The sequence below is a fragment of the Mobula hypostoma genome, chromosome 18, assembly GCF_963921235.1.
Source record: "Mobula hypostoma chromosome 18, sMobHyp1.1, whole genome shotgun sequence".
Lineage (NCBI taxonomy): Eukaryota > Metazoa > Chordata > Chondrichthyes > Myliobatiformes > Myliobatidae > Mobula > Mobula hypostoma.
In genome coordinates, this window is record NC_086114.1 from 26,380,668 (window position 1) to 26,403,381 (window position 22,714).

A 22,714-nucleotide genomic window follows, 5' to 3' on the forward strand; every position below is an offset into this window, starting at 1 on the left:
CACACATGGCTTAAATTTATAATGAGGATCTGTAGTTTTGTATGCTTTTAATTTTTAAGTAATTAACATTTAGTGTAAAGTTTAATTGAGATTTTCTTTGAATCCCTTTTATTATAATCATTTTTAAACTTTTAATTTGCTATTTACTGGCAACTGCAATTCTTTCCCCCTGAGGCTTACACTATCATGTGGAAAAACAAACGAGTGCAGGTAAGGATATTGGAATGATGAAAGCTATGTCAATAGAAGGAAGGTCACCAAAGTTTCTGTTTAGTCTGGGATGGGAACTGGGGGAAAGAGTTGGGGTGCCAAATAGCCATAGTCTCACATAATATTCTTTCAAGTTTGCAATCATGTTGTGAAATACAGTTTTACAAGATCAATTTACAATAAATGAAATGCAGAAGAGACAATTTTATTTTGTCCTACCCCATAAATGCCCTTTATGGGCAAATATTAAATACATATTTAAGCAAAACTTTTGATAAGGTGTCCATTCTTATTACCAATATATGTGAGATAATAGTTGGTCCCAAAGTATCAGATGCTGGTCCTTAGAAACTATTATTGATTACACAATGAATTGATTGGTAACAATCTAGGTCGGCTGGTGGTGCAGTGAGATCAGTGCCGGGCTCGAGAACGGAGGTTCCCAAGTTCGATCCAGTGACAGACCACTCCCGAGCGCGCTCTCCATCCGTGCTGCGTTGATGTCGAGCTTGCAACTCGACCTCATAAAAAAAAACACTGCCACCTCCAGTTTAATTCCCACGCAGAATATTGTGGAGGATTAAATACCCAAATACCCAAACCCAAACACTTGAAAAGATTACGAGTAGATAGATTGGACTCTTTAAAATCTGATCATTCTTGCTGCAAATTCTAATGAGCAACAACAGATAAATGGAATGCATTTCTCTCCATTTATTATACTACGTTGTGCAACAATTTAGACCTTCAGTATATTTCTGAAATATTTAACAGACAGATTCAATTCTTGCATTAAGTATTTTTGGAACGGTTTGTGAGTATGTATATCCCTTTATTATTACACTTTAATTAGGAACTTGCATTTTCTGTTTTAAATTAGTATTACACAGGCAAAAACTTGAGGTGCAAATAAAATTGCCCCAAATACAAACTAATAGAAACTGAAAATTTGTATTTGATGTTTTAAGTTTCAATTTATGAGCAAGGTTAGATTTCAGTAAATTAAAAATACAGTCAAAATGTGAAGGGGAAATATTTGGCCATTAGGAAATTTTTGGGAAATAGAATTAGCATAAGTTAGCAATAATGTTAAAATATGTGTTAGGAGACATTAATAAAGCAAATGCAGTTCCATACAATACTGCATGTAAAATGTTTTTTCTGAGATTTTGCTGCCCAGTCCCTCAGTTTTCTGTAAGTGGGAGGAATTAGATTTCTTCTAAATTTTGTCTTGTAGTTTTCCAAATAATACACAAACCTTGAGAGAGGAAGTTCAAGAGAATCCAAGAGAATCTCACTCTTCTGACACAATAATTTATATTTCAAAGATAATAAATGTTTAGCTGCAGTTTCAGTTGCTATAATCATCTACTTAACTTTAACATTTGGAATATAGTCAGGTAAATTTACAGAATACCATATTTACAATGGCAGCATGTTCCATCCAGCAGAATTCCTTTGAATATTCAATGCTGGTGTCTGTTCAGAAAGCTAGATACCCAAAATATGAAAAAGAGAGAATCTGCAGATGCTGGAAATCCAAGTAACACACATAAAATGCTGGAGGAACTCAGCAGGTCAGACAGCATCTATTGGGCGGGGGCAGGGAAAAAAAAGTACAGTTGATGTTAATCTGGCCAAAACCCTTCGGCAGGACTTTTTTTCATGGATGCTGCCTGGCCTCCAGCATTTTGTGTGTGTTACCCAAAATATACCCCCTTTGCTACACAGTTATGGGATGGCTTCATGGCTAATGGCTAACTAGAAGGTTAAGTAACAAAATAGTTTTGGCCTGAACTGTGCATTGTTGGATTCTGGTGTTGAAATCCAAGGTTCACTTTGAAGTCAGGATGGAGGCATAAAACTTGTTGCTTCACAATTGTTTCATTAAGAGTCGATAGAGCAAAGAGCAAGAACAGAACAGTGACAGGTGGGGTCTTACTACTTGGAGGGGATTTTAAGGTGGTGCCTAGCATAAAACAGCTACATTTATACCCAAAAAATCTGAGAATTCTATAGAAAACAATAATCCAATTAGAAAATACTTACTCGACACTGTGATAAAATTGACCAATGAGGAAAGACTTGATGAAAGAACAAAGGATTATACTTTGTAGAGCCACTAGGGGCATACTAAACTGTATATAAAGGCTACGTAAAGTACACGCAGATAACTGATTATTAAACTGCAAAGAAACTGTCAATTAAAATTAAACACTTGGATCCAACAACATTAAGTGGCAGGGATATACTTTTAGCAATGCGTTAATAGTAAAATCATTCATCTATTGTCTTCCCTTGTGTAGTTTCAAGGGGACAGAATCAGAATGATTGATATTCATAGTTAGTGAAACCAGTTGGAAGTTAAATTATGTTCGGGTTTTATTTCCTTAACACTGGTTCTCATTTAAGTTCATCCATAATTATATTGTTCAACACTGTTAACCCTCCAAATCACAATCCTTGAAACTCCTGTCATGTTGTTTTTATTTATATTTGTATCTGAATGCTGATAAAACAGGTGTAAATACATGAGCAAAATATTTATGTAAATGTGAAACATTTTATAGATAGTTCCTTTTGAAGGCAAAGTTATTGGCAATATTTTTCAATTATAAAATTTATTGTAATGTTCATAGAAAAAGTGAATATGATCTCTTTTTAGTTAACTTTACATGGAATACTAATGTTTAACAAAAATAGTTCATGGGAGTGTTATCAAAAAGGATGGTCATAATTAATAAAGTAGTGTAAATAACACTGTTTAAAAATTCGGTGGCAAGCAATATGAAAGCTATTCTATGTTTTAAAGATTCTCAGCTTGCTGAAAATAATTCAATATTAAGGTCAATCATTTAAGTTCCTGGTAAAGTTTAGGATGATTTGAAGTGACATGAAAAGAGCAGACATGTGAAAGCTGATTTTGATTTTTTTTTCATATTACCAGTTAAAATTGAAGCACAGTTGTTGTGACTGCTGGATTTTATTGGAAATGTTTAAAGCAAGTCAGAGAGAGAACTTCATAGAAATTGGAGCAAAATGTGTAGAGTGTAGCATGCAATGAAGCTTTCTTAGAAATGCATTCTTTCCAATTGTATTTTCACATAATTCAAACACCATTCTCTTTTTGGGCCTCCGACCTGCCATTTAAACTTCAGTGAGGAATTTTTAACATACAGCTAACTGACTGAAGTTTTGTTCATCTTTTCTATTTTCATGTTTGGTGCAGAGAAGTTATGATAATACTTTCAATTTGGGACAAGAAATTCAAAATTTTTTTTACCACATGAGTAGAGGAAAAGTAGTGTAATGCTGTTGGAATAAACCATCTATCCAGACCAAAGGATCAGAACCTTTTCAGATGTTGTTTGGCATTTTCTAATATTTATTTGTTTTGTTTTTACTTTGGCATTTTATTTTTCAATTTACTTGGTCTCAACACTGTTAATCTAAAACAGTTTATGTGTGAAATTGATGGTTTCATATTCTGTTTAGTACACTATTGCCTGCAGTGATATAATGAATGTTAAATTCCTTATCATCTGTGTTTTTGCCTCTGAATTAATTGGCTTACTCGGAGCCAATTAAGATAGAAAACAGATGAAGGATCTTCACCTTTCATTCCTCTCCAGAGATGCTGCCTGACCAGCTGAGATCCTCCAACAGTTTGTGTTTCTGAGGATTTTCAGCATCTGCAGGATCTTACCTGTTTAAGATGGAAAACTATTGCCCTTACCCCCTCTCCTCCCATATTTTCTTTAAAACTGTAGCTTGTGAAAGATCTTCATTGACCTGAGTCTGTGAATCAACTTCTTAGATCTTTTTTGTCTCTGTAGTTTCTTAATTTTGTTTTATAATGGGATGTTGTTGTGGACTAACCACATAGAATAGAGCAGCAGTAGGCCTCTCAGCTTCTTGATCCTACTTCACTAGTGATCTTCTCCTTCAGCCGCACATTTCTGCACTGCCTATGTTCCTTGATTCTCCTAACAGCTAAAAATCTGTGGATGGCTCTTTTGTGTAGATTCAGCAGCTGATTCTTGGGACACTTGTGTAGTGACTTCCAAAAAGTTCATTAGCAGCTGGATGGAGGATTTTCAGCTCTATCCTGAATAGCTGACCCTGATTGTTGAGACACTGAATCCTGTTTCTAAACTTGCAAGTTAGGGAAAACATCAACACTGTCAAGCCCCATAAGAAGATTGCCTGCTTCAAAGAGGCAATCTCTCATTCTTGTAAACTCAAGAGAGACTTTAGTCTGCCTACAAGCCAAAAAACCATCCATCCTTGGAATCATTCAGGTAAACCTTCACTACCTTTCCTCAAGGCAAATATACCCTTTTTTTTTGTTTGGAGAGATTAGTCCTGCACATAGTATTCCAGAAGCAGTCTCAGTGCTGTACACAATTGATTTTTTTCTACAACACACACAAAATACTGGAGGATTTCAGCATGTCAGGCAGCAATAATGGATAGGAATAAACAGTTGACATTTTAGCTGAGACCCCTCATCAAGACTGGAAAGGAGGGGAAAAAAGCCAGAATAAAAATTTCTTCTCCCTTCCTCTACTCACTTCTTCCATTTCCCTTTCTGGCTGCTCATTTACCCTCACTTTTCTCTTCATCTATTACCTCGCTGTGGTGTCACTCCACATTCTTTTTCTCCCATGGTCTACTCTCATCTCTATCAGATTCCTTCTTCAGCCCCTCACCTTTTCCACCTATCATTTTCCAGTTCACTTCAGCCCCCACACACCCACCTTCCCCCTTATTTGATTTCACCCATCACCTATGGGAGAAAAACTGCAGTAACACACATCAAAGTTGCTGGTGAACGCAGCAGGCCAGGCAGCTTCTATAGGAAAAGGTACAGTCGACGTTTTGGGCTGAGACCCTTCGTAAGGACTAACTGAAAGAAGAGCTAGTAAGAGACTTGAAAGTGGGAGTGGGAGGGGGAGATCCAAAATGAGAGGAGAAGACAGGAAGGGGATGGATGGAGCCAAGAGCTGGACAGTTGATTGGCAAAAGGGATATGAGAGGACCATGGGACGGGAGGCCTAGGGAGGAGGGGGGAAGCCCAGAAGATGGGCAAGGAGTATAGTGAGAGGGACAGGGGGAGAAAAAGGAGAGAGAGAAAAAGAATATATATAAAATAATAAATAACTAAATAACGGATGGGTTACGAGGGGGAGGTGGAGCATTAATGGAAGTTGGAGAAGTCAATGTTCATGCCATCAGGTTGGAAGCTACCCAGACGGAATATAAGGTGTTGTTCCTCTCTGGAGAAACTCTCACAGCTATCTGGACTATTCCTCTTCTCACCCTGTCTCTTGCAAAAATGCCATCCCCTTCTCGCAATTCCTCCGTCTCCGTCGCATCTGCTCTCAGGATGAGGCTTTTCATTCTAGGACGAGGGAGATGTCTTCCTTTTTTAAAGAAAGGGGCTCCCCTTCCTCCATTATCAACTCTGCTCTTAAACACATCTCCCCCATTTCACGTACATCTGCTCTCACTCCATCCTCCCGCCACCCCACGAGGAATAGGGTTCCCCTGGTCCTCACCTACCACCCCACCAGCCTCCAGGTCCAACATATAATTCTTCGTAACTTCCGCCACCTCCAACTAGATCCCACCACTAAGCACATCTCTCCCTCCCGCCCCCCCCCCCGCTTTCCGCAGGGATTGCTCTCTACGCGTCTCCCTTGTCCATTCGTACCCCCCATCCCTCCCCACCGATCTTCCTCCCGGCACTTAACCTTGTAAGTGGGACAAGTGCTACACATGCCCTTATACTACCTCCCTCACCACCATTCAGGGCCCCAGACAGTCCTTGCAGGTGAGGCGACACTTCACCTGTGAGTCGGCTGGGGTGATATACTGCGTCCGGTGCTCCCGATGTGGCCTTCTATATATTGGCGAGACCCGACGCAGATTGGGAGACCGTTTCGCTGAACACCTATGCTCTGTACGCCAGAGAAAGCAGGATCTCCCAGTGGCCACACAGTTTAATTCCACATCCCATTCCCATTCTGATATGTCTAACCACGGCCTCCTCTACTGTAAAGGTGAAGCCACACTCAGGTTGGAGGAACAACAGCTTATATTCTGTCTGGATAGCATCCAACCTGACCGCATGAACATTGACTTCTCAAACTTCCGCTAATGCCCCACCTCCCCCTCGTACCCCATCCGTTATTTAGTTATTTATTATCATACATATATTCTTTCTCTCTCTCTCCTTTTTCTCCCTCTGTCCCTCTCACTATACTCCTTGCCCATCCTCTGGGCTTCCCCCTCCTTCCTAGGCCTCCCATCCCATGATCCTCTCATATCCCTTTTGCCAATCACCTGTCCAGCTCTTGGCTCCATCCCTCCACCTCCTGTCTTCTCCTTTCATTTTGGATCCCTCCCTCCCCCACCCACTTTCAAATCTCTTACTAGCTCTTTCACTTAGTCCTGACGAAGGGTCTTGGCCCGAAACGTCGACTGTACCTGTTCCTATAGATGCTGCCTGGCCTGCTGTGTTCACCAGCAACTTTCATGTGTGTTGCTTGAAACTCCAGTATCTGCAGATTTCCTCGTGTTTGCGTTTGAAAATCTGCAGTTGCTGGAAATCAAAGCAACGCACGCAAATGATGGAAGAACTCAGCAGGCCAGGCAATATTTGCGGAAAAACAGTAAACAGCCAAATTCCTTAGGCCGAGACCCTTCATCAGGACTGTAGAAAAAAGATTTTTTTCCAGTCCTGATTAAGGGTTTCAGCCTGAAACACTGATTGTTTATTCCTCTCCATAGATACTGCCTGACCTGAGTTCCTCCAACATTTTTGTATGTGTGACTCTGAATTTCCGGCATCTGCATAATCTCTTCTGTTTATTGATTTTTTTTAAACTTTTGTAATCATGTGCTCTGGCAATCAAAGCCAACAAAGTATTTGCCTTCCTAATTGCTTGCACTATCTGCGTATTATCCTCTGGTAACTAGTATACAAAGACACCAAGGTCCCTCTGAACACCAATTTCTTGCTATTAAAAGCAAATCCCGCCTTCCTTTCTTTTTTACCAAAGTGATGACCAATGTAATGTTATACCTGGTTTTCCATCTGCCACATCCTTGACTGCTCACTTACTTTCTATATCCCTCTAAAATATCTTTGCAGCTCCTCACTACTCACATACCCACCTAACTAAATAATCTCCTGCATGATACTTTAACAAAGGCCTCATGAAAGTCCCAAGTACACTACAGGAACTGGACTGCCCTCAGCTATTCTGTTAAGTAAAAACACAAACTAAAAATTCAAAAAGATTTGTCAAGCATAATTTTATTAATTCATGTTAACCATATAACAATTACAGCACGGAAACAGGCTATCTCGGCCCTTCTAGTCCGTGCCGAACTCTTACCCTCACCTAGTCCCACCGACCTGCACTCAGCCCATAACCCTGACACAGCTCTATCAACACACACAAAATGCTGGCGGAACTCAGCAGGCCAGCCATTTATGGAAAAGAATACTGTTGACATTTCAGGCCAGTACCCTCAGCAGGACTGAAGAAAAAAAAGATGAGCAGAGTTAAAAGGTGGGGGGAGGGGAGGGAAAACACAAGGTGATAGGTGAAACTGGGAGGGTGAGGGGTGAAGTAAAGAGCTAGGGATTTGTGCGTGAAAGAGATGCAGGGCTGGAGAAGAAGGAATCTTACAGGAAAGAGCAGAAGGCCATGAAAGAAAAGAAAAGGGGGGAGGAGCACCGGAGGGAGGTGATAGGCAGGCAATGAGATAAGGTAGAGAAGGAAAAAGTCTTGGGGTATGGTGAATGTGGGGGGGGGGGGCATCATGGAAGTTCCAGAAATCGATGCTCATGCCATCAGGTTGGAGGCTACCCAGATGGAATATAAAGTGTTGTTCCTCCACAAGATGATAGGTGAAACTGAGAGGGGGAGGGTGAAGTGAAGAGCTGGGAAGTTGATTGGTGAAAGAGATAGCTGAGTGTGGCCTCATCGCGACAATAGAGGAGGTCATAGATGGATTTATTGGAATGGGAAGTGGAATTAAAATGGGTGGCTAAAAAGCATGATCTCCCAGTTCGATTTCTCGAACTTCTGTTAATGCCCCCCCACCCCCTTCACTATTCCCCATCTCCTTTTCTCTCTCTCACTTTATCTCCTTGCCTGCCATTGTCCCCCTCTGGTGCTCCTCCCCCTTTTCTTTCTACCATGGCTTTCTGTCCTCTCCTATTAGATTCTCCCTTCTCCAGCCCTGTATCTCTTTTACCAATCAACTGCCCTGCTCTTTACTTCACCCCTCCTCCTCCCGGTTTCATTTATCACTGAGTGTTTCTCTCCCTCTCCCCCCCCCTTTTAATTCCACTCCTCATCTTTTTTCTCCAGTCCAGCTGGAGGGTCCCAAAACATCAACTGTGCTCTTTTTCCATAGCTGTTGCCTGACCTGCTGAGTTCCTCCAGCATTTTGTGTTTGTTGCTTGGATTTCCAGCATCTACAGATTTTCTCTTCTTTATAACACAATTCTATTGTACTTTCTAAGTACTCTGTCACTAAATTCTCAATAATTTCCAGCTTTTTCTATTCTAATGTCGGGATAACTGGGATATAGTTCCCTCTGTTTTCTCTTTCTACTATTCTACTGGAATTAGATTTGCTACTTCCCAGGCCATGGCAATAATTCTAGGATCTGTGGAATTTTGGATGGTGACAACCAGTGCACACATTATCTCCCTAGCTACCACCTTCAAAAGTCCTGGATGCAACTCATCAGGTCCTTTTCTGTCATTATGTTCTCCAGTACTGCTGTTCATTTCTTTGAGCTCCTCTTTCATTCTAGGCCCTCTACTATCTGAGAGGGGTTTTTGTGTCTTCTTTGAAGAGAGACCCAAAATCTTTGATTAATGTGTCTGCTGTTATTCTCTGATGTATTTTTTTCTTTGCTCCTGAGGATCCAAATTAAATTTTGCTTTTTAAATATTAACAGAATTTTTTCCAACCTATTTCTATGTTTATGTGTATAAATATTATTTAAAACCCTCATAATTTCCAACTTTGAATGCTTTTATTTCCAAAACAGTGATTTTATTTGCCTAGTTTCCTGCTTTTATCTCCCAGTGTGAACTTAGCATGTTATGTAGAAGTAATTAACCTGGTTGCGATTACTTTGCTGCTTTTGGAATGCTATTAATGAAGATATGAATAAATCTTACTGGATAGTTTATCTTTCACCTTTAGAGTACATTCAAAATTTTTTTGAAAAGTGTAATAATTAATGTATTAAACTTAACAGCAAGTTAAAATCTGATGTATGAATAACTATAAAATTGGCAATTATCTGGGGCCAAAGCTTACGTAGCTAGGTCAAAACTAAATGTGACAATCTTATGGGAACTTCCATATTAGTTCTGTGTTTCACCTTTATTATAATAATGGTATAGGCATTGAGTGAATGACATTCCATAGTATTGATTTATCACTTACTGCAACTAAAAATACTGAAGAGGGAAGTGTACAAGTAGGAAAATATCTTTGGATTTGACTAAGTATTTTAAAACACTGCTTGCACTATAATGTATTTAAATTCTACTTTCAGCTTAAGATGAGGGCGGGAGGAATGAGTGACTCATCAAAATGGAAAAAGCAGAAGAAATCACCGCGTCCTTCTCGTCATGCAAACAAACTTGCACTTGCATCTGATCAGCAGTCAGTTCCTGGCCAGGTCTTGCATAGTTCAATAAGTTCTGTACCTCAGCTCCTGAACAATCATCCAGGTATGGTTTATATTTTTATTTATTGTTCCTGAGAAAGGAAACTTTACAAACAATATTTCTCCTTAAAAGTTCAGAAGAATCAGAGTAAAAATATTTGCCTTTCAAAAATGGTTATTTTCCTTGGGTACCAGTATTCTGCATGAGCATTAGCTTTGAGAAATTATTTAAATGAGTTGTGAAAGAGTACTATTTATACATATGAAGGTGATGGTGAAAGTGCGGATGCTGATTCAAGTATATATGAGTGAGTAGCTTAAAGTCAACCTCAGCCTATAATAGTCTATTATTTGGGTCTGAGTAGCTGGATCTTTTTTTTGGATCTCTGTTAAAGCAGCAGTTACATTCAGGAGAAACTTTTTCAGAGTAATCTCTAAAATAGTAGATAAGAAATCAAATACCCCTAACGTGATATGAGAACAAAAATACTTGAATGCCTGTAATTTGAATACTTTTCAAAATGTAACATACTAAGAATGAGTTGATAGTAAAGAGTATCTTGTCATCTATGTGTATGTTATATTTCTTGATTTAAAGGTGAAGCGTCCTTCCTGGAACATTCTGTTGTAAGTTCAACTATTTCATCTGGAACAACTATTTCTGAAAATCCATCAACACTTTTAAGCCCAGCCACAGACAGTGGTGTGGAATTTTCTTCAAAGACAGCATCAAAGGAAGACCTCACTGACCTTGATCAAGTCACTCCAGCAACCACTCCTTCCGGTGAACCAGGTGAAGAGAAAATGGTAGATTCACATAGTCAGCAAGAGTCTCAGGTATATCCTATTCAATTATTGTCCTGAAATATTTTGGTGCTTACTGCATTGTTTAACTTTTGTTTCTAGCACTTTGTTTATTTGACAGTACAGCGCGGAGTAGGCCCTTCTGATTCTTCGAACCATGCCACCTCACTTAAACCTAACTTAATCAGGGGACAATTTATTTAACCAATTAATCTACCCGGTACGTCTTTGGACAGTGGGAGGAAACCGGAGGACATGCAGAAGACTCCTTACAGAATGCTGCTGGAACTGAACTCTGGAATGCCCTGAGTTGTAATAGTGTTGTGCTAAGTGCTACGCTACCATGGTGCTCAGTTTATTATGACACAGATAGTGGAAGAATAAACAACATGCTCATTAGTTTGGCCAATACATTTTCATGTAGAAACCTTGTAGGTATAGTCTGTGTCCTTGAAGAATTTCTTGGCATACTGTCCTTACAGAGCACAGTCCCATCTTCAAATTCTCTCATCTTTAGGGTCCGTGAAAATACTGTATAGTTCCAGTTTGTGCTGATCCTATCCAGAATTTTTAACTTCGATCTCTGCTATCAAGCTACATTGAAGGGAAACAAAACCATTCAGGACATCTTGTACGGTTGTGACAAAGATAATTTCCCTTGTCATCTTTTTAATGTATCTGCCTCCTTTGAAATGTTTGATCACACCATACTCCAGAGCCTTTCCATTCTTGTCTATATGTTGGCATCCAAACTCTGCTGGTTATATCTTGAACCTAGTCAATTGTTGTTAGGGAATAGCCTATCGTGGATATTTGCTAAATCTGTTTCTCCAGTTGATTAATGCCTTTTTGTTTTTTGTTTCTCAGCAATATGCTGACCTTTGGTAGCACTGTCCAAAGTGCAGCAGTAGCTTCCACATATGTGCATATACCACCCCCTTCACTTGCTTCTTCACTGCCTTTAACTTGTCAATTTGTGTATTATAACACTGGACAAGTAGAAATTTCCAATTGAGCATTACCTATACTTCAGCAGAGATTGCTGGCAATTTTTGGCTGAATTGATTGTAAAGCAAGGCAAATCCTGGGCCTTATATGCAGGTAATTATCTAACCTAGGTCAAGCTAAAGGAAGTAATAGAAGAAAATCACACTAGGTAACGCTGCTGCCCTATAATTCCAGTGGACCCAGGTTCAATCCTGGCCTCCAGTTGTGCCCAATTTCCCTTTGATTGTGTGGTTTTCTTCCCACTTCTCAAAGACTTGCTGGTTATATGTTAACTGAGGATTGTAATTACCCCTTGTGTAAATGGATGGTAGGGGAATCAGAATGGTGTTGATGGACTTGAGAGCCAGTTGGCTGCAGGTAAATAAGTGAAAGAACAGAATTACCTTGAGCTGGTTTAGGTTGATTATAAATAAAGTGTAAGTTACTGGTAATTTTGTTACAAAAAATTGTAGTATAGTTTGTTTCTTCAGTTTGCTTAATTTTTATTTGAACTGAAAAATTATCCATAAGACATTTTTTATTTTCTTTTCTGTCTATTGTCTACTTCCCTTCCCTTCCCTTTTATTATCTACAAAAATAGTTTATTCCATATGTTCACTAACTTGGTAATAGTTATCAGTGAATACTTACTCTCCATCTTCTGAGCTTGTACCCACAGCTTTTTGTTAAACATATGATCATATCATACTTAACCTCTTTTAATCTATGAGTGTGTTAGCAGTGGCTAAGTAAGTTTTAAAAGCTTCTTGATGTTAATGATAGAAAATTTGCTCTTGTTGTTCATGGGTAGTGAGCGTTCCTATTCCACAAATAGATGCACATCTCACAACTATACAGTTACGGCACAGAGTTACAGCTAGCAGGACTGCAGCTTTGCAACTACAACAACCTGTGTTTGAACTTAAACTTTGGTAAAGTCTCCCTGCAGTTTGCATGTTCTCCCTGTAACCTTTCTCATCCCTAAGACATGGGTTGGAAGGGTACCTGGCCACTATAAATTCCTCATAATGTGAAGCTTGGCGGTAGAATCTGGGGGAGGGGGTGTTGATCAGAATGTGGGAAGAATAACAATGTGGGCATTAATGTAGGGTGAGTTCAACTGGATGTTTAATGATTGCCATGTTCTCAGTGAGCTGCAGGGTCTGTTTGTGTGACTCCATGTAGGAAGTTTGAGTTTGTTTCATTGAATTGTGACAAAATATTTTTGATGTACAAATTGAACTGACTTGAAACTTGTTAATTTTCTTTAAGAATGTTGGAAGATTGGATGAATTTTTGCCCAAGGAAGAGAAGGCACAATCAACATCAGTTGAATCTATTCCAGAAGTGTTAGAAGATCGTGACTCACTCACAGAAATATCTGACACTGCCTCAATCCATGAAGTACACGATATGGATTACGTTAACCCTCATGGGGTTAGGTTTACACAGTCAACTCAGAAAGAAGGTTTGTGTTGGTGTTTGCATATCTTGACGTGAAACAAGATGAATCAAATGGAGATGGAATGGTTTTTCTTAAATCTGATCATTTATCAAATATCTAACTTTTTTAGACCTACCCTGTTGTCTGAGATGGAAACTTGTAAATAGTCTGGTTGATTTATGTTCAGATTGTTCTATTCTAGTTTTTCATTGGCAGATAAGAATATTCATTCGAAATAGTGCTGGAATCATTGTATTCATTACTCAATTTAATTAGTACTTAAAACTTAAGTGAGAGTATAGTTAACACTAAGGAAAAATTGAAGAAAACAGAAAACCATCAAAGTAACAGCCTAAATTTAATATACATAAGCTGACTGTAGGAAATGCAAGCATCGTCTACAATTCCTGAAATTGAAAGAAGAAAGGAATAGAAGCACAAAAGATTTTACTACTTTTGGGACAGTATATTATGTCAAAAGACAACTACAAAATACTGCGATTTGCCTCTTGGTGAAAAATTCAAGAAGACACGAGTTAAACTTTTGTAGGATCTTATCAGGCCATGCTTAAAGTACTGATATAAGTTTTGCCTTACTGTAAACAGAAAGACACAGAAACACATTGAGAAAGTGCAAGAATAGATTACAGTGATCATACTAAAGCTGGACATGGTAGTTATTAGGCAAGTTTGAACAGATTTGGGATTTTATTATACAGTTAATAACTTAAACTGATAGATCTTTGCCGTTATGAATAGATTGGATACTGATACTGAAATGAAATCTTCCGATTCTGCCAAGTTCAAAGATGAGACCATAAATAAAATACATTCACCAGTGAATTCAATTTTCTTTCCTTATGTAAGAAATGGAGGTAGGGTGTGCATTGCAGGTTCAATAGTTTGAGTCAGATATGAAGGGGCTATCTAATGAAAGCAAGATTTAAGTAGATTAGGCTAAGGCTTTCTGTTCCCAATCAAAATGAGTGGTAATCTTTCTGAAAAATGTAAAATTCTGATGGAACTTGACAGGGTAGATGCTGAGGTGGTGTTTGCTTCTGGATGTTGCCATAGAGGGCTGTGGAGGCCAAGTCATTGTGTGTATTTAAGGAAGAGATTAATAGGTTCTTGATTGCAAGGAGGTTATGGGATACAGGGAGAAAGCAGGAGAATGGAAAAAACGGCCACGATTGAACAGTGGAGCAGACTCAATGTGCCAAATTGCCGAATTGTGCTCTTTTATCAAATGACTTGTGGATGAATCCAGAATCAGGGCACAGTGTCTCAGAAGATGGTATTACCTTTTCAAGAAAGTGATGTGGAGGAGCTTTTCCTATTGTAGAAAAGAATTGTACATCTTTATAATTCTAATCCATGGAGTTGTGCATGCTTGGTTACCTTACATATTGAAGACTTACAGATTTTTGGACTTCAGGAGAATCAAGGTTTATGTGGATCAATGAGAAAAGTGGAGATGAGGCCAAAATCTGATTAGCCACAGACTTAATGAAGGCTTAATGCAGGGTTGATGAACAAAGTGGCCTGATACTCCTCTTTTAATTTACCTTTAAACGCGAAACGTCTTTACTCTGTGATTTGAATGTAAAAGTCACTACCATAGTAAGTGGTTACAGGTGCCTTTTGATGCTTTTAAAATAAAATTAGATGAGCATGTGAGAGTAAAGGGATAGAAAGACGTATTGAATGGCTGAGTTGAAGTTGATGAAAAATCTGAAGGCTCATGTTGAATATGTTTTAAAATTTAGATTAATATCAGTGTCTTTCTCAGGTGCAGCTTTGGTTCCATATGGGTTACCATGTATACGAGAGCTGTTCCGTTTCCTCATATCCCTAACCAATCCACATGACCGCCATAATTCTGATGTGATGATTCATGTGGGTTTACAGTTGCTTACCATCGCACTGGAATCAGCACCTATTGCTAATTATACATCATTGCTAGGTCTTGTTAAAGATGAGCTCTGCCGACACTTGTTCCAGGTAGGGATGTTAAATTGCATAACCTTTTTGTGATTGAGCACACTTAATTGCTTTGCATTGTAGTGTAAATGTTTTATGCCATTTGTTTTACAGCTGCTAATTGTGGAACGTCTTAATTTATATGCTACTTCTCTCAGGCTGTGCTTCCTGTTATTTGAGAGTATGAGGCAACATCTTAAATTTCAACTTGAGGTAGGTGAAATTTAATGCATTGTAGCCTAGAAGTCCTGATAGTTTGAATCTGCTTTGCAAGAATACTCATGGCAACCAATAACGATGGATATGGTAATTCTCATTTAATTTTGTTGCAAACATCTTGCAATTCTTTAGTTCAGTACACCAAATTTTTGCACATTACATTTTGAAACGTATTTCAAACTTGGTGATGAACAAATTGGATTATCTTCATCTCCAGAGGATTATGTTATGTTTGTAGCAGAAAATCATATGTGAAATGTGGTAACCTGTATAGCTGGCTAGACTGAAGGGATTTGAATTCAGAACACTTGGATTATAAAATGGATCTCTGCACAAGTCCCTGGACAACGGGGGCAAGAACGTCCCCAATGTCGCCCTCATCCTGATGGCCAGCTTCGTATGTGGCTGCATCAGCTTGTGTGTAGAACCCAGGTATGTGGGCACCAAGTACCACTATGTGCCCAGGTTCTACCTGTCGCCCTGGCTACGAAGGATGGGTCTGGCCCCACTCCCGCGCAACGCCCCAGTCAGCTGGTCGTTGCCGGCATACCTGTCCTATGTAGCAAAGTTCTTCCAGGAGAACGCCTTTGACCACAGGGCCATCAGGCAGTGGTTGGCACGTAGTATCCTAGAGGCACTGCAGGAGAAGGACGTGATGGACACAGTGGGGTGGCTCCCTGAGCAGACTGTCCAGTTCATCTGGCAAAATGCCTCATCGCCAGATCTCACCAACAGGCACCAAGACCTTGCCTGGCTGGCGGTGAGAGGGGCCCTCCCAGTCAGAGCCCTCCTGTACGCCCGGAACGTCGTCTCCGCACCCCACTGCCCACGGGAGAACTGCAGTGAGGAGGAGTCTGTGACCCACCTCTTTGCACACTGCCAGTTCACAAAGAGGGTGTGGAAGAGGATGGACGGGCTAGTGTCACGTTTTATCTCCAGCAGCTGCGTAACAGAGGACTCTCTGATCTTCAGGCTGTTCCTGGGGACGCACACGGAGACCAACATCCGGTGCTGCTGGCAGATCATCAACTCGGTGAAAGACGCTCTTTGGTTGGCCCGAAACTTGATGATCTACCAGCACATGGAGATGTCCGTGGGAGAATGCTGCCGACTGGCACATTCTCGGTTGCAGGAGTACGTGCTGAGGGACGCACTGAAACTCGATGCAGCCACCGCAAAGGCCCGGTGGGGAAGGACCACAGTATAGGTTTCTCCACCCGTGGGAGTGGGAGGGGTCAGGGGGCAGGGAGTATACCCCTCAACAATGATATGGTAAGCTGAACTATTGGAGTGCCACATGGTTGGGTATAAATACGGATATGTACTGACTATAATGGAAACGTATGTAAAGGATGAAAAGTTATTGAATGGTTTATTGTATCTATTTATTTTTGAATAAAGTATATTTTGAAATAAAAAAAATATAACATTGAATATTTGAGCAGTTAGGAAATAGTTTATAATGAATTGCACTTCAACTAATTTTTCTGTCTTGATCCCTGATCAAAAACTTTTTCAAAGTTTACTTTTATAGTGGTTTCCCTAAGGATATATATAAAGATTTAATTTTCATTTTGTTCAGAAGATAATTTTGTGTACTGTTCCTATTCTGAGCTTTTCTCAGTAAGTGTGTAAACGCACTTAATTAGTTCGTATGTAAAGAATACTGGTGCCTCAAGAACGGTCATCTCACTACCCAACCAGAATTCCTGACTGAATTCAGATGTACACTCCCTACTAAAAGCTTAGGATGCTACCTTCAAGTTCAGTGACATAACAGCTCTCAGAGCAGCCAGGAGAAATCTCATTTTAGGCATCAAGAGGGCAAAGACCGCCTACACACACACACAAAAAAAGTTAAATACCTGTCTGATAGTGATCCCTGGTGTATGCAGCTGAGCATCAAGGGCATTACCGACTATGCAAGGATAAACACCGTCGACTGTACGCCTCCCTCCCTGGTGCTCCTAACAACTTCTATGCATGTTTTGAGGCATGCAACACAATGCTGGCCTCCTCTCAGGTGAGCAGCCTCTCTGTCTGTAACAGCAGCAGACATCAGAAGGACTCTACAGAGATTCGAGAGCAAGGCAGCCGGGCCAGATTACATCCCAGACCAGCTCACTGACATGTTTATGGACATCTTCAACATTTCACTCATCCAGGCTGCTGTCCCCACATGCTTCAAATCAGCCCCCATCATCCCTGTATCAAAGAACTCTACACCTTCAGATATAAATAACTACTGCCTAATAGCACTGATACCAATCATCATGAAATGCTTTGAACAGTTGATAATGGCACATATCAAAAGCTCCATTGGCAGGACACTCACCACTATGCTTAACGACAGATACCATAGCATTTGTCATACCCCTGGCTCTGACACACCTAGAAAACAAGGACAGTTATGTTAGATTGCTGTTTCTGGATTTCAGTTTATCATTCAACATAATTGTCCCAAAGACCTTGGTAAACAAGCTCCACATTGGTGTAAATACACCACTGTGCAACTGGGTATTGGACTTCCTGATAAACAGAGCTCAGATTGCATGCACAAATGCTCCTGCCTTCCTCAGTATCCTCAAGAAGTGTGCCCCGCCCCACCCCCAGGCTGTGTGCTGAGTCCATTGCTGTACCCTGTGCTCATAATGACTGCACAGCGAAATAGCCAAGCAATCACATCGTCAAGTTCGGCAATGACATGACGGTGGTGGGGCTCATTGTGAGCAATGATGGCCTATAGAGAGGAGGTAGAAGAGCTTGAAGCCTTGTACCAGCCAAATAATCTCTTCCTTAATGTCATCAAGACTAAGGAGATGGTTATCAACTTCAAGAGAATTCATATCACTCACATAGCCCTTTACATAGGCGGCACAGCCGTGGAAACTACAAGCATCAGAGCCCACATTGCACATAACCTCTCGTGGTCCCAGAAAACATCCTACACAGTCAAGAAAGCTCACGCATGCCTCCACTTTCTGAAGAGGCTGAAGAGAGCTGGACTTTGCACATCCATACTCCTGTCATTCCACAGATGTGCAATAGAGAGCATCCTGAGAAGCTACATCATTGCTTATTCGCCATCAGGGACATACATACAGAAAGTTGTTGGAAAAGGGCCAGCAACATCATGAAGGATCCCATATAGTCTGCTCATGGATTGTTTGCCTCATTCCCATTTGGAGGAGGCTACATATCATCCACGCCAGGACTACCAGACTCGAAAACAGTTACTTTTCCGGAGCAGTAAGGCTCATCAACACCTCCACCCACTGAGTCCACTACTGCTTTATTATTTCAAGTCATTCATCTTAATTACAGCCTAGCATCACTTTCTGGATGTACAATCAACCTATGCTATCTTATGCATTTATATTTATTTGTTTATTATTATTGTTGTGATCTTTACCTTTTGTGTTTTTTTTGTGCTACATTGGACCCCGAGCAGGCATTATTTTGTTCTCCTTACTCTTGTATACAGGAAATAATATTAAACAATCTTGAATCTCCTTGTACTAGCAAAGAACTGAAATTCGGCTTGTCCAGTTTTTAATATATAATTTCAGTTTTTCTTTCATCTAGCAAGTTATCATGTAATGTGGCCAATGTCAGTTTGTTTTAAAGGCTTTGCCTTCCACTGAGATGTCTTGTCCTTGAAGATAAGTTGTAAGTTTCAGAAATCAAACTTCCGCAACTTTTAGTGAACTAGTAAAATTTAGTAGTTTACATATTGTAGAAGTCTGAAGTGACATGTTTTTATAGATATGAATATTTGAATGACATAATACAAATTAAGTGTGTGACTGATATTATCCCCCTAGATGTATTTGAAAAAACTAATGGATTTGGTCACCTCGGAGAATCCCAAAATGCCATATGAAATGAAGGAAATGGCTTTGGAGGCATTGGTTCAACTCTGGCGAATCCCAAGCTTTGCCACAGAACTGTACATCAATTTTGACTGTGATTTCTACTGTTGTAATCTTTTTGAAGATCTTACCAAACTCCTTTCTAAGGTACATTTTAATTGACTGACTCAATGGAATTATTGGCAGTCCATTTTTAAATCTTATTCTGATAGTATTTATCAGTGTGAGGAAAGAAGTTGATTGAGAAATTTATTGACAATACTATGATAATTGTCTGATAAACATAAACACAGTAAGCTTTTAAAAAGAGATACTGTAGGTACTGGATATCCAGAGCAACACAGACTAAATGCTGGAGGAACTCAGCAGGTCAGGCAATATTCATGGAAATGAATGAACAGTTGATGTTTCCTGCTGAGACCCTTCTTCAGGACTGGAAAGGAAAGGGGAAGACACCCAGGCGGGGGGGAGAAGGTGGGGATTGGGAAGAAGGTATTAAGTGATTGGGAAAGGAAGAGGGCTGGAGAAGGAATCTGATAGGAGAGGAGAATGGACCATGGGAGAAAGGGAAGGAGGAGGGGAACTGGGGGGGGAGGGGGGAGGGTGATAGGCAGGTGATGAGAAGAGGCAAGAGGTCAGAGTGGGGAAGGGGAAGGCTTAAAAAAAACCATCAGAAGGAGAAATTGATGTTCATGCCATCAGGTTGGTGGCTACCTAGATGGAGTAAGAGGTGTTGCTCCTCCACACCAAAATTGGCTTCATTGTGCTAAAAAAGAGGGTTGTGGACCAACATGTCAGAATGGGAATGGGGATAGAAATTAAAATGGTTGGAAATTCTGCTTTTGGTGGATGAAGTGGAGGTGCTTGATAAAGTGGTACCCCAATTTACATCGAGTCTTATAATTGTAGAGGAGGCTGCATCTGGAGCACCAGATACAATTGACGACCTCAACAGATTCATGAGTGAAATGTTACTTCATCTGGAATGACAGTTTGGGGTGGTGAATGGATAGGTTGTAGCATTTCTGTTGCTTGCAGGGATATATGCCAGAAGAGTTGAGTGGGCAAGGGAATCACGGAGGGAATGATTGCTGCAGAGAGGTGGTGGTAGGGAGGTAAAGATATGGTTGGTGGTAGGATCCCTTTGAAGATGGTGGAAGTTGTGGAGATTGATGTGTTTGATACGGAGGCTCATGGGGTGGTAGATGAGGACAAGGAACTCTATCCCTGTTAAGGCGGAGGGAAGATGTGCCAAGTGCGGATGTCTGGGAAATGGAGGAGGTGCAGGTGAGCGCAGCATCAATACGGAGGAAAGGAAACCCTGTTCTTTGAAGGAGGAGGACATGGGAGCAGATACGGCAGAGTTGAAGGAACTGAGAAAAGGGAATAGCATTGTTACAGGAGACAGCGGGAAGAGGTATAGCTATGGGAATCATCAGCTTTATAAAAGATGTTGGACAGTTTGTCCAGAGATAGAGACAGAGAGATTGAGAATGGGGAGAGAGGTGTCAGAAATGGACCAAGTGAATTTAAGGACACGGTGGTAGTTGGAGGCAAAGTTGATGAAGTTGTTTAAAACAGCATAGATCCATAAAGCAGCATCGGTGTAGTAGTCAGTGTAGTCCAGGAAGAGCTGGGGAGCATTTGAACATTGACTTTCCATGTACCCAGTGAAAAAGCAGGCATAGCTGGGGCCCATGCCAGTGCCCATGGCTACCTCTTGAGTTTGGAGAAAGTGGGAGGAGCCAAAGGAGAAATTGTTGAGGGTGAGGACCAGTTCTGCCAGATGGAGGAGGGTGGTGGAGGACAGGAACTGGTTGGGTCTTTTGTTGCCAAAGAAGTAGAGAGCTTTAAGAACATCTTGATAGGGGGTAATAGTGTATAGGGACTGAACATTCTACTGTGAAAGTATACTTTATATACAAGAAGTAATACAATTTTCAAATTTTCCTCTGTACCAAGTATACTTGCAATCCAGCCTCCATCTGCACTTAAAAATGTATGTTGTTTAAATTTGCTGGACTTTCATAAGCCTTTATCTAAACAAGTTTGCTGAAATATTCATAGAAATGTGATTCTTTTGGACTGTTTGTATTTGCAGTTCTACTGAACTAGTTTTTCTGTTTGTATAGAATGCTTTTCCTGTATCTGGACAACTGTACACCACTCACTTGTTGTCACTTGAGGCCTTGTTAACAGTTATTGACAGCACAGAGGCTCATTGCCAAGCTCGAGTTCTCAATAATACTCTGCAACAAGACAACAAGGATGGAAGTACTCAGACAACAGAAACAAATCACAGAAAAGAGATCTCTAATGGTAAGCAGTAGTTTCTTTGTAGACTGTCTACAAAGGGGTGAGTGCCACCAAAATTATTATCGTATTTTTGAGAAACTTAATAAAAACATTATTGTAGAATAATAATGCTCACACAACTAACTATTGATGTTCAGTTGGAACTAATTGAAATTATAGAAAACAAGTCAAAACCAATTATTTTGCTTTTAAGTCTGTCAGACTATCATTTCAAATATGCACAGTGTTAGTTATTTACTTTGCAGCTGAAGCTTGTGCTTCGAATTCTGCCAGATATTGATGCTGTGATCTCACTACTGAAGGCAGTAGTTTTCCTACAACTTGCTCTTTAAAATAGAGCAGCAACTATGGCTATCTGTTATGCACTTCTTGAAAGTGTAGAAAACTCAGAGTGAATCTCTTGCAATGGAGGATTGGGGATCTGTTTGAGTGGGAAATGTGAGGTTGCAGGGAATTGAGACAAAATTTGTAGATCTGAGTCACAAGGTCACAATGGGCTAAGTAGTCTCTTGCATTGCAGAAATTTTTTCAATGCAAAAATAATCTTTTATGTCTCACTTGTGAATCAGCTGCTGTCTCAAAAATACAAATGGTTAAAACTGACAGCTGCTTTGGTCATTGAATTTCATTGTTCTTGTTGTATTGATTGTGTTACTTTACGGTGCTTACTATTGATTCAAGCTTGACCAGAAATCAGTTGAGAAAGGTGGACATTGGCTCCATTGTGGGTGGAGAAAAAGCTGATGCGGCATTCTGCTTAAATAACTGTGCTTGGTTTATTGGGGAACAGGAGAACATCTATTAGCACTCCACACGACTATTATTTATGGTTGACTATTTAAAGAAGCCAGTAGAAATTCTACTGGGAAGTATTGACAGTGCTGCACATTAGAATGGGATAGAGTCTGCTCACCTGATCTGAGTCCAAAGGAAATTGATTCTGCATGCAGTGCATGTGTGGTGTGTGTATGTACTTATTAAACCATTTAGGTTTGCAATACACTGAATGCAGAGAATGCAACAGAAAGAAAAAGGCTGACAGACTGTGTATGAAAAAGAGGTGGAGAGAGAGGGCAGGCATTCTGAAAATGATGGTTCAGTTGGGATAAAGTCTTATGTACTTGGATGGCTTTGGACTAGCTGCAATCAGTTTATGTAATGCTTTTCTCA

General features: G+C 40.2%; 1 protein-coding gene across 8 annotated transcripts in view; it reads left to right on the top strand.

Moving 5' to 3' along the window:
* gbf1 (golgi brefeldin A resistant guanine nucleotide exchange factor 1) overlaps nt 1–22,714 on the top strand; it is a 290,587-nt gene that overhangs the window by 195,665 nt on the left and 72,208 nt on the right. For 5 of the 8 annotated variants that reach the window (XM_063070614.1, XM_063070615.1, XM_063070611.1 and 2 more), the window contains 7 exons: nt 9,809–9,986; nt 10,521–10,759; nt 12,986–13,181; nt 14,935–15,158; nt 15,252–15,350; nt 19,181–19,375; nt 21,361–21,547. In XM_063070614.1, the coding sequence (XP_062926684.1) occupies nt 9,809–9,986; nt 10,521–10,759; nt 12,986–13,181; nt 14,935–15,158; nt 15,252–15,350; nt 19,181–19,375; nt 21,361–21,547 (1,318 nt within the window). The remainder of the gene's footprint in view (nt 1–9,808; nt 9,987–10,520; nt 10,760–12,985; nt 13,182–14,934; nt 15,159–15,251; nt 15,351–19,180; nt 19,376–21,360; nt 21,548–22,714) is intronic. The other 3 variants (XM_063070609.1, XM_063070616.1, XM_063070613.1) reach the window with 1 other exon arrangement.